This window comes from Panthera uncia, assembly GCF_023721935.1.
Source record: "Panthera uncia isolate 11264 chromosome B2 unlocalized genomic scaffold, Puncia_PCG_1.0 HiC_scaffold_24, whole genome shotgun sequence".
Taxonomy (NCBI): Eukaryota; Metazoa; Chordata; class Mammalia; order Carnivora; family Felidae; genus Panthera; species Panthera uncia.
Genome location: NW_026057580.1, coordinates 11709730 through 11722067, shown reverse-complemented (window position 1 = coordinate 11722067; position 12338 = coordinate 11709730). Strand labels below are relative to the sequence as shown.

The 12338-nt window shown below is 44.5% G+C and overlaps 2 protein-coding genes across 2 annotated transcripts; both read left to right on the top strand.

The window, feature by feature from the left end:
- Nucleotides 1-1553: 1553 nt before the first annotated feature.
- Nucleotides 1554-2570, top strand: LOC125938201 (WASH complex subunit 1-like). Its single transcript, XM_049653210.1, has one exon. It carries the CDS (start codon nucleotides 2064-2066, stop codon nucleotides 2568-2570), a length of 507 nt encoding a protein of 168 aa, XP_049509167.1. The 5' UTR covers nucleotides 1554-2063.
- A 249-nt stretch (nucleotides 2571-2819) lies between these two features.
- Nucleotides 2820-3403, top strand: LOC125938501 (DLA class I histocompatibility antigen, A9/A9 alpha chain-like). The gene has a single exon (XM_049653711.1). It carries the CDS (start codon nucleotides 2884-2886, stop codon nucleotides 3148-3150), a length of 267 nt encoding a protein of 88 aa, XP_049509668.1. The 5' UTR covers nucleotides 2820-2883; the 3' UTR covers nucleotides 3151-3403.
- Nucleotides 3404-12338: the final 8935 nt, after the last annotated feature.

The following is a 12338-nucleotide window of genomic DNA, read 5'->3' as shown; positions in this document are numbered from 1 at the left end:
TATTTGCTTTTTCACTATGTTGACATTTTCACTGAGCCAAAATTTAGCAAGAAAGGAGGTTATAAGTCCAAATTACAATAGTGCTTATTCTTTGCCCCCACTTCCTTATATTTGGAAAATAATTTTTTAAACTACACTCAGTTTGAAGCATTATAGCTAGGGCACCTGGGTGGCTCAGTCATTTGAGCATCTGACTCTTGATTTCAGCTCAGGTCATAAACCCAGGTGGTGGTATTGAGCTCGGTGACAGGCTCCACGCTGGGCATGGAGACTGCTTAAGATTCTCTCTCTCTCTCTCTCTCTCTCTCACCCCCCTCCCTCTGTCCCTCACTCCAACTTGCACTCTCTCTCTAAAATAAATAAGCATTCTAGCTGAAGCATTAAAAATTATCTTTACTAAATTATCTTCAAATCCACATTTTAAAAATATATGAAAACATGGGATATACCCATAAATCATTTCTGTTACATTCCTAAATACTGTTTCTCAAGGAATGTCATGTGTATGAACCAAAATAGCCTCTTTTTGTATGGAATGCCATTTTTACTTGACGTAATGAATGCCACAGAAACTTGGATTATTTAGACTTGTGTAGGTGGAAGTTTCTTAAAAATGAACATGAGCCTGTCCCTTCAAGAAAATTAACTGACAGATGACAACTGACAGTTACTTGTTGCCTTGATAAAATGTCAGCTCTCTAGACAAAACCAGAATTTTGGAAAACTTTGTACCACCAATAAGGTTAACAGTTTCCCAGTACTGACAAACTTTTCTGTTGGGACCTATGGCAATATTAAGACCAATGTGATTTTTTCGATAATTTGACTCCAGTGTAATCAATACTGGAAGATCTATATAATTTAGTGAAACAAAGCCTTTCTTTAAAAATCATGAATTAGGAGAGCCTGGGTGGTTCAGTCAGTTAAGCCTCTGACTGGCTCAGGTCATGATCTCGAGAGTTGGAACCCCACATTGGGCTGTCTGCCGTTAGCACAGAGACCACTTCGGGTCCTGTCTCCCTCTCTCTGCTCCTCTGCTTCTCTCTCTCTCTCTCTCTCTCTCAAAAACAAACATTTAAAAAATAAGTAAATAAAATAAAAACATTTACATTGAAATAATAAAAGAAATAAAAATCATGAATTACTACAAGATCCAGACAATGTGCAAGACAAGCCTATAGATTTGAATGTAACAGAATAAGAAATACTCACTGATACTGTTTCAGATTCCACTCTGCAAATAACCTTTGAGAAAGTATGACTTGTGTACTTTTAACTTATTATCAAAGATGGATATCCACAGTTATCTGAAAAGGTATTAAAATACTACTCCTACATATTTGTGCAAGGCTGTATATTTCTTCGTATACTTCAAAAATAACATTAAATGCAGAAGCAAATACGAACATCCAACAGTCTTCTAATGTGATAGACAAAAAAAATAGTTGCAAAAATGCAAAAATACAAAGATCCAATCTTTTCACTACCCTGTTTATTTTGAGATGTAGTTTTTTTTCATAAAAATAATTATTTACTTAAAATGCAATGGCTTATTAATATCATTCAAAATGAGTTCATAAAAATTTTTTTAAAACCTGTTTTATTTCTACTATGGTAAACACTGATAGATACAACCCACATACACAAAATTATACTTACTAATTTGTAAGACAATTTGTAAGACTGTATAGATATCCTGAAAATAAAATGTCTGAGAATCACTGCCTCAGCAAGGAGACAATGTGACAAGAGCACTCCCATACTGGGGAAAAGGTGTCAGGACAAAGTCCCAAATCCCTAGGCCTGTCTCTCAGGGTCTCAGGCCCCAGGGCGGTGTCGGGGGCGGGGAAGCCCAGTGTTGGGGAGTCCCTATCTCCCCTGGTTTCACTTCTCCCTGTCACAACCTATGTCAGGTCCTTCTACCGGGATACTCATGATTCGGCCCCAGTTCGCTCTCCCGTTGTGTGTAGGGTTTCTAGGGAACCCAATCAGCGACACCATCGTTCAGGGTTATAGTGTAATCACTGGAAGGGCGGCGACTTAGCTTCTCCGCAAAACATGAGATGTCAGTCTTGCGTCCCAGACCCCTCCTCCTGCTGCTGTCGGGGACCCTGGCCCTGAGACCAGGACGGATGAGTGAGGGGTCGGGAGAGAAAACGCCCCAGCGTGGGCGGAGGCAGGGGACCGCTAGACGGAAGGGCTGCTCCACCGCCTCGGACCCAGAGCTCTCACCTCCGCCTCACCCACCCCTTGGTCCCGACTCTTCTCCAACCTGCCACCCCTCTTCCGTCCCACAAGCCCCCTCGTCCGTGCCCTCCCGGCCGCCTCCCCCTAGGACCCGGGCCCCACGCCGAGAGGAGGGTCGGGAGGGGTCTCACCCCTCCGCGCCCACAGGCTCCCACTCCCTGAGGTATTTCCACACCGCGGTGTCCCGGCCGGGCCGCGGGGAGCCCGGGTACTTGGAAGTCGGCTACGTGGACGACACGCAGTTCGTGCGGTTCGACAGAGACACCCCGAGTTCGGTGATGGAGCCGCGGTTGCAGTGGGTGGACCAGGAGGGGCCGGAGTAGTGGGAGCAGCAGACGCAGAACTTCAGGACCCGCACACAAACTCTTCAAGTGAGGCTGAATGAATTGCGTGTCCACTACAGCCAGAGCAAGGCCGGTGAGCGACCTGGGCCCGGGTCCAGGTCACGACCCCCGTCCCTACGGACGCGCCAAGGTCGCCCCGAGTGTCTGGGTCCTAGTGCCACGCGGAGTCTGCGCCCCACCCCCGTCCTGCGAATAGGTAAGAGCCCCTGGGGACTGTACTCGGTTTGGTTTTCAGTTTAGGCTTTAATGATTGCAGGTCAGGGCGGGGCCAGTGTCTCACACCTTCCAAAGGATGACAGGCTGCGACGTGGGGCCTGATGGGCACTTCCTCTGCCGTTACCTTCGTGACACCTACGACCGCGCGGATTACATCACCCTGCGGGTGCCATGGCGGGACACCGCGCCGCACATCACCCGCTGCAAGTGGGAGGCAGCCGGTGAGGCGGAGCGCTACAGGTACTACCTGGAGGGCACGTGCATGGAGTGGTTCCTCAAGTATCTGGAGATGGGGAAGAAGACACTGCTGGAAGCAGATACAGGGACCACGAGGACTCCCTGATCTCCCATCCACTGCGGCTGGCTTTCCAGAGGAAGGGAAAATGGACTCAGTGTCAGAACAGCGCCCCTCCCACTGGTGGGAAGAGGGAGATCCGCCTCAGTGTATTCATATTCCTACTAGGGAGTGACTCCCTTAGAGGGCGATGAGGAACCCAGTCTCCTGGGTTGCAGATTGAGATCATCCCTGAAATAACCCATCAGCAGTTCCTTTGACCTGGGCAGCCACCTTGTGAACCATGATTTTTCTCTCAAGGCCTTGTTCTCCATCTGAGAACATCTTTGGGAGTCTGACTCCGTGTTTTCTGAGTCACTGACCCTCCACTGCAGTCACAAGACCATTAGAGTGTTCGCCATTTTAGACCTGCACACTCCTACCCTGGGCGCTCTCCCTGATTCCACATAATTCCACATCCTGAAGTCTAGGCTGGTCTGGCTCTTGTGCTTTTTCCTTCCAAACCAATTATCCTTTCCATTGTCGGGATGGTCATATGAAAGCAACCCAAAGTGTGATTTTCTGATTCTTCTTCCTCATAACCCCCAAAAGACATATGACCTACCATCCCATGAGGTCTCCCTGAGGTGCTGGGCCCTGGGCTTCTATCCTGTGGAGATCACCCTGACCTGGCAGCGTGATGGGGAGGCCCACACCCAGGACACAGAGCTTGTGGAGACAAGACCTACAGAAGATGGGACCTTCAGAAGTGGGCAGTTGTGGTGGTACCTTCTAGAGAAGAGCAGAGGTACACATGCCATGTGCAGCACAAGGGCCTGCCCAAGCCCACCACCTTGAGATGGAATAAGGAGGGTTTGGGGTGGAGCCTCTTCTCACAGAAAGTAGCTCTTCTGTAGAACATCAGCGAGGTCATGATCCAAGCCTGAAGTCTGGGCCCTTCACCTTCCTTTCCCTTCCCATGAACTGCCTCCTCAGCCCACCATCCCCATCATGGGCATCGTTGCTGGCCAGGTTCTCCTTGTGGTCACTGTAGCTGTGGCAGTTGGAGCTGTGATGTGGAGAAAGAAGCATTCAGGTAGAGAAAGGAGTTGGGAGGAATCTGAGTTTTCTTATCCCACTGGGAGGTTTCAAACCCCAGACTAAAGTTTGTCCTGCTTTGTTAATGAGATGTGTTTCCTCACTGTGTAGCCAATTACTAACTCTTTAGTAGACTTGTGCAAATGAAGACATTTTTCACCTTTATATTCTGATGTTGGGGACCTGATCCCCAGCAGCTGAAGGTCAAGGGAAATTCCCTGATGTAGACAGACCTCCAGGAAGACAGTTGGTCCAGTGCTCCTATATATCCTTTTTTCATGCTTACCAATACAGCTGTGACTCTTCAGTAAGAATTTTGGAAACTTTGATTTGGTACAGGACTAGGGTATTCCTCTGGATACCATGGCCCAGTCCTCTCCCTGGTCTCTGACATGTTTTCTTCCCACAGGTGGAAAAGGAGGGTGCTAGTCACAGGCAAAGAGTATGGAGGGAGTGATCTTTGAGACCTTGGGTAGTGTAGATGGGACCCCATGGGATAGCTAATCCACCTCATAGCTCCTCCTTTAATCTCCTATGGGTTCTGACCACATCGTGTTTGTTCTACGCCAAATAGTGACAGTGCCCAGAGTTCTGGTGTGTCTCTCAGAACTCCTAAAGGTGAGACCCCGGAGGGCCTGAAGTGGGGAGGGGTTGGGGCAGAGAGGACATGAGTGGGTTACGAGGATTCTTTGAGTGGGACATTATAAGCAAGTGATGGGCTGTTGGGATATAAACACTTACATGATTGACCTGAATTTGTTCATTATTTTCTTTCACAGTGTGAGCCAGCTGCCTTGTAGGGGACTGAGTGATGCAAGATTTGCTCACACTTCCACCTTTTTGACATCAAGAGCCCTGGACATTTCTATCTGCTAAAAATGTCTGAATGTGTCTGTGTTCCTATTAGCATAATGTGAAGAGGTGGGAAAATTGTCCCACTGCTATCCATCAGTGGGGGACCTCTCCCCAAAACTGATCTGCTTTTCTGTTCCAGCAGAGGTGGGACTGGGTCATCTCCACCCGTCTTTAATTTTTCCCCCCTATTCTTGTCATATGGGACCGATTTCCTATTCTTGTCTCAACTCCTGAAGTTGAGACAGGAAATAAATGGAAGCACTGAGAATCTTCCAGAATCTGCATGATTGCTGTGCTGAGTCTGTTGTAGTTCAAATATAAGGCTGTGAGAAGCCAAGTGTGGATGGAACTGGCCTGGTCAGTGGTCAGTGCTTTGTGGGCTTTGACATGATCACTCCTCAGTTGAGTCATCTTGCTACTCCCTTGTCCTTGTCCCTTCAGTGGAACCTTGTCCCACCAGGACCTGTAATCACAGGACTCAGACATCACCTGTCTATTGGACCAAAGGCAGCAAGAGCTTCCTCTGACCAGGTCAGCCTAGGCTCTGGCCTGGATCAGGCCCTCAGCCCCCAACTTTTGGGGTTTTTCCTTTACTTATATAGAAAATGAGGCCTATTCTTCCTCTTCTGTATGAATTCTGGTCTAATTTTCCCTTGATGTCCCCCAGTCGGTGGCCATTGCTGGGGTCCTTTGGCCTCTCATTGTTCCCATAAGACCCAGTAAGCCCCTGCACACAGAAGTGTCTATGGTACTGAAAGATGAATTTTCAGATTCATCCATCTCTTCTTTGAGGGCTCTTCTGGATTATTCTTTCAGTCTTTTCCCCCATCATTTTTAAAAAGCAGATTCTGGGGACAGAGAAAGGGTGCAATAATTTCTTATCCTTATTAAATTCCAGGAAGGAGTCCAAAATCTATAAAGAACTTACCAAACTCAACATCCAAGAATAATCTAGTGAAGAAATGGGCAGAAGACATGAATAGACACTTTTCTTTTTAAAAAATTTTTTTAAATGTAATTTATTGTCAAATTGGCTAACATACAGTGTGTACAGTGTGCTCTTGGTTTTGGGGGTAGATTCCTGTGGTTCATCGCTTATATCCAACATCCAGTGCTCATCCCAACAAGTGCCCTCCTCAATGCCCATCACCCATTTTCCCCTCTCCCCACACCATCTACCCTCAGTTTGTTCTCTGTATTTAAAAGTCTCTTATGTTTTGCCTCCCTCCCTCTCTGTTTGTAACTTTTTTTTCCCATTCCCTTCCCCCATGGTCTTCTGTTAAGTTTCTCAAGTTCCACAATGCTATGTGCCTTTCTCTAACCGACTTATTTCACTCAGCATAATACCTTCCAGTTCCATCCATGTTGCTGCAAATGGCATGATTTCATTCTTCTTCATTGCCAAGTAGTATTCCATTGTACATATAAACCACATCTTCTTTATCCATTCATCAGTTGATGGACATTTAGGCTCTTTCCATAATTTGACTATTGTTGAAAGCATTGAATAGACACTTTCCCAAAGAAGACATCCAGATGGCCAACAGACACATGAAAAGATGCTCAACATTGCTCATCATCAGGGAAATACAAATCAAAACGACACTGAGATACCACCTCCCACCAATCAGAGTGGCTAAAATTAACAACTCAGGAAACAACAAATGTTGGTGAGGATGTGGAGAAACGGGAAACCTCTTGTACTGTTGGTGGGAATGCAAACTGGTGCAGCCACTCTGGAAACAGTATGGAGGTTCCTCAAAAATTTAAAAATAGAATTACCCTACGGCCCAGCAATAGCACTACTAGGAATTTATCCAAAGTATAGAGGAATGATACTTCATAGGGGCACATATACCTCAGTGTTTATAGCAGTGCTATCAACAAAAGCCAAATTATGTAAAGACCCCAAATGTCCATCAACTGATGAATGGGTAAAGATGTAATATATATATATATATATATATATATATATATATATATATACACACACACACACACACACACACACATATACACATACACGCACACACACATACATATACAATGGAATACTACTCAGCAATTAGAATGAAATCTTGCCATTTGCAACAACGTGGATGGAACTGGAGGATATTATGCTAAGTGAAATAAGTCCGTCGGAGAAAGAGATCACATGTTTTCACCCATATGTGGAATTTGAGAAACTTAACAGAAGACCATGAAGGAAGGGAAGGGAAAAAATAGCTTCAAACAGAGAGGGAGGCAAACCATAAGAGACTCTTAAACAGAGAACAAACTGAGGGTTGATAGGGACTAGGAGGGAGGGTAAAATGAGTGATGGGCATTGAGGAGGGAACTTGTTGGGATGAACACTGGGTGTTGGGATGAATCATGGGAATCTACTCCAAAAGCCAAGAGCACACTGTATACATTGGATGTTAGCTAATTTGAATATAAATTATATTTTTAAAAAGACAAACATAATTTTTTAAATGTGAAAATAAAATTGAATTGAAATATTGTTGAAAATTTTTTGAAATAAATAAATAAATAAATTTGTTAGTGTCTTCTCCGCTCACCTGCTGCTCCCCTGCCCTTGGCTCTAGAGCTCCTAGTTCTGGCTCCAACCTTAATTCCTAGAGGGAGAAAGCAGTGTCTAATCTGAATTCACATTTGTCTGCAATATATGACCCATAAGCCTAGGTACACCTTTTCTGAAGAGAGAACTGTAATTGTTCCCTGTGCTGTGCAGGAGGGATGGTGTGGGTGTAGGGATGGAGGAGGTGGGAGTAGCAGGGAGACCAGCACTGGTGAGAAAAGTCGTGGCTGCCACGAACAGCTGTGGCCTGAGGCTCATCTGGAAGAGACAGGTGCTCTATGCTGACCATTTATCCAACTGATAACTGAGTGTCAGATACAGGAACAATATTATAGCACGTAGGACACCTAAGAACTAAAAACAGGCAAAATTTTCCCACAATGTGGGGCATATGTTCTGGTAGTAAGGGACAGACTATGTGCTAATAAATAAGGAAAGGGTGTGTGTTAGAAGTTGGGAAGTGCTTTGAGGAAGGTGACCCAGAGAACGCCTGTGCAGGGACAGGGAAGGTGGCTACTTTACTACGGTGGTAACTGTGAGTCTCACTGAGGTGACCTTTTAGAGATTTAAAGACATGAAGGAATTGTTAAAGAGAACATCTGGGGGAAGTTCCTTCCAGGCAGGGGAACCTCCAGTGCACATACACTAGGGCAAGAGCAAGTCTTGTGTTCAAGGAATGGTGAGGCAGCTGCTGTGTCTGGAGCAGAGAACAGTTAAAATGAAGTCCAATGTCCAGGCCTTAGGATTAGAAGGGTTTTGACTTTTCTCTGAGTGAGATGTGGAGTTACCAGATAGTTTTGAATCTCCTTCTAAGGAGATTAGAAGCATCTATTTGCTGCTCTGCAGAATCAAAAGGTGAAGCGCAAGGAATCAGTAGGGGAAACTGTACATAACTAGTGCAGTGTTTCAGGAGGGAGAAGTTGGCTGTATGTATAGGGTGTGAGGAGGGAAAATAATAGAATTGACTGGTTTCTGGATATACTTAAAGATGGACTTTGCATCATTTCCTAATGGATTAATTCTGGGTTGTGAGAAGGAAGAATCGAGGGCATCCAATATTCCAGATGCAAGTAGAAATGTGGATTGCCTTCTGTGGAAACAGGGAAGACTCTGGAAGTAGGACATCTGGGAAAGCACAAGTACCCAATTTAGGAATGTCAAATCTGAGATGTCTATTAGAAATGCAAGTGAGGTTGGCAGTTGGATATAGAGTGCAGGGTAGGAGAAATATCTAGGTTGGATAAATAGATGTGGGAGGTGACACCATATAAATGATGTTTAGAGCCTTCAGCATAGATGAGGTCACCAAGGGAGTGATGGCCAAAGAAAAGAAAGGAACAGGACCAAACTATGGACTCCTTAGTACTAAGCAAGCTAATCAGAGCACACACACATACTGAACAGTTCTGGTTCTGCATCTAGGACACATAGACTAGGGAGGCCCAAACTTTAGTGTGCACAGGAATTTCCTGTCTGGAGTGCAGTGTGAAATTCTGGGTTTATAACAAGGTTGGTGCTGCTGCTGCTGGTCTTCGGATCACACACTGAGCAGCAAGCACATAAAGCAGGATTCCCACGTGGCTGTGCATCAGCCTCTCCTGTAAGGCTTATTAAGTAAGTGATTCCTGGGCCCACACCTAGCATTCTAAGATGGTAGGTCTGGGGAGAGACCTGAATATTTTGTAACAAATCCACAAGCAATCCTGGGCTCTACCAGATAGGGAAGCACTAAAGTCATTCATGAGAGCACTCATTGTGGGAAGAGGTCTTACATCCACACATTTTCTTCTCCCATGGGGTAAAGCCAGGTGGAAGATTTTGGAAGTGGTTATCCGCTCAACAAAAAAACTCTCATTGTTAAAAGAGTAGACCTTAAATGTTCCCACCACCACACACACACACACACACACACACACACACACACACACAAAAGTATGTGACATAATGCAAGTATTAACTCTATGGTAGCAATCATTTTGCAGTATATAAATTAATCAAATCAACAGGTTGTACACTTATGATATATGTCAATTATTTCTCAATAAAAGTGGAAAAAAATTCTGAATCTCTGCTCTCTGGAAGTATTCCCTCATGGATTTTTCACTCCTTGTTTTGAACAGATTCCAAGTTGTTTTAATTAAAACAATATAAGGAAACATCTATATATAGTCATATACATATCTTATAAACTATAAATATATAATATAAAAATATAAATTATATAGAACATAAATATTAAAACATTTTAAAATAAGTATATGAAATATAAAATATAAATTGTGTGTGTGTGTATAGAGTATTGGGCCTCATTTTATTCCAGAGAGTCATAGAACAGGCCTGAGGCCACACAACCAGGAACAGAATCCACAATTCCACCCTAGGTCAAGGCCCAAATAAGAATCACTGGCCCCTGGTGATGCTACTGTTCACACAACTCGACCTTGAGGCCAGGACTGCTATCACTGCTGCTCCTGACAGGTGGATGACATGACTGCCACTCACACCGTCTGTGCCAAATACATGCAGCACTGTCCCAGCTTCTCTGTCACCACATCCTGAGTCACAGTTGATGGTGGAGCCTCATGCCATTCCAAATGCAACATTTGGCATCATGATTTTGATCTGGATTCCTGGGGAGTGATCACCAACAATCTTTGACATGACCTCTTCATTTATGCTAGTCTCTGCATTTCTAGCCACAGCTCTGTGAGAGGCCATGCATTCAGGTGGTTCCCAAAGTCACCCCTGTTGTAGGCGACTCTAAGATGACTCCAATGTTCCCATCCTCTGGTATTCATGCCCTTGTGTGATATCTACTTTGAGAACTTAAGCTGGACCTAGTGACTTGCTGGTAACAAACAGAATAGGGTGAAATCATGCAATGTAAATGTGGGATCACCAGGACACAAGACATGAGGGACCTGGAATCAACTGTCTCAGGGTGGGCCAACCAAGCCAGGCTGGGTAAATACGGATTTCTGACAGAACCCAAAGACAAATGACCTTGTGTTCCTTTTCCATCTGAGGGATTTCTTCTCCAGTCTCAACCTCCACTACTACTGCCATCAGACAGGAGGAGGAGGAGGAAAGGTCACCAGCAGTGATTGCCATCCTGACTGGAATGAACAGGGGAACTCCGTAACAGTACAGGAAGGGAAGAGAAGAAACAAAGGCTCTCAAATGTAATACCTGGTGAGCCAAACATGCCCCCAGGGCAGCCCCATGGCTACAAAATGAGGAGAACAGTCTCCAGTCTCCCTGTGCTGTCCCTGGGGCCCAGCTCTCCCTTCCTCCAACCCAGTACACTGTCCCAGGGAGCCCACCCTGGTGCACCCTGTATAAAACTCTCTGCTAATCTGCAGAACAGACCACCATGGCCACCCACTCCTGGAAGTCCTCCTCCCTCATAGTGGTGAGCTGCCCTTATTAGCATGAGCCAGGGTACTTAAGACCATGTCCATGGTCCATGAACAGGGCAAGCAGAAAAAGGATGTTTCTCTCCTTTAAAGGCAACATGTACTACCTCATTCTGCTTCACCATAATGACCAGAAAATAGTCACACAGACAAAAGTCACCTCATGGGAGGAAGGTGAATGAAATCTATTTTTAATCTGAGTGACCCTGTACTCCTCTGAAATTCTATCCCTATGGAATAAGGATCATTTCTGCTTTACTTAAAATTTTTTTTAAATCACAAATGACAGAATTGTCATTATCAGTATCTTAATATCAATAGCAAATCTTCAACCAGATTTGTATGTTAACAGTGCGGCAGTCTCAGAATATATTGGTAATTGAGAAAAGATGCAGATGGTATATTTGGTAAAATGCCACGTGCTAAAATGGAATCTCTCTCTATGTAACTGTGGAAACTGGTAACAACCGTTATGTCTAGGGAGAGAATTAGAAGAATTATGGATGGCATGGAGGAGGAAATTTATTGCTCACTCTATATACTCTTTTATGTTACATAAAGTTTTCAAACGTTGTGCACGTATCAAATGCAATAATTTTGAATTACCAAAGATAGTCCCACTTTTTTCAGAAATGTATTAGGCATATTAGGCAGTAGCTGTCTAGCAGTCTGGTAGGCCTCAGTGAGAGAAACATGAAGGAATTCACACTGGGATGAATAACCTAGTAAATGCAACTAGTATAACAAGTTCTGGGGAAACAGAATCCAGACAGAAGCTTATTGAGTGCCTACTGAGGGCCAGGTGTTGTGCCACATGCTAGGGACATAAAGAAGATGTAGGTACATACCTTTGTGACCTAAATGTCTCCTGCTGATGAGCTTCTGTGCCAATCCCTGACTTTCTAGGAACCCTCCTACCATGGCTTATCCCTGTGTGGGACAGAGCTGACATTTGGAAAGAGAATCTTTGCCCATTTGACCCAAAAATTAGTGGAAAGGTTTAGTTAGAGAATACTAATTTCCTAATGTAACTGACTCACCAATACAAGAGAAAATCACGAAGAAATAACCTGAAGGGAAAGAAATGAACAAAATAGAATCACAAGAAGTGACTTTGTGGGATCCCATATGAGGTAGGGTGGAAGAAATAGTGGGAGACCAGGATTTCTCTGGCAGCATAACACAGGAAAGAAAAAAAAAAAAAATGGTTCAGTTTAGTGATGGTGCTTTCCTAGAGTTTAGAAGGTCTGAAAAGTGAAGGGGGAAATGATTAGAGAGGATGACCTGCCAGGTGCAACAAAGTTGAG

Bases quoted from the DNA above. Each gene is read 5' to 3' on its own strand.
- LOC125938201 (XM_049653210.1), top strand. From the start codon at position 2,064: ATGTCAGTCTTGCGTCCCAGACCCCTCCTCCTGCTGCTGTCGGGGACC.
- LOC125938501 (XM_049653711.1), top strand. From the start codon at position 2,884: ATGACAGGCTGCGACGTGGGGCCTGATGGGCACTTCCTCTGCCGTTAC.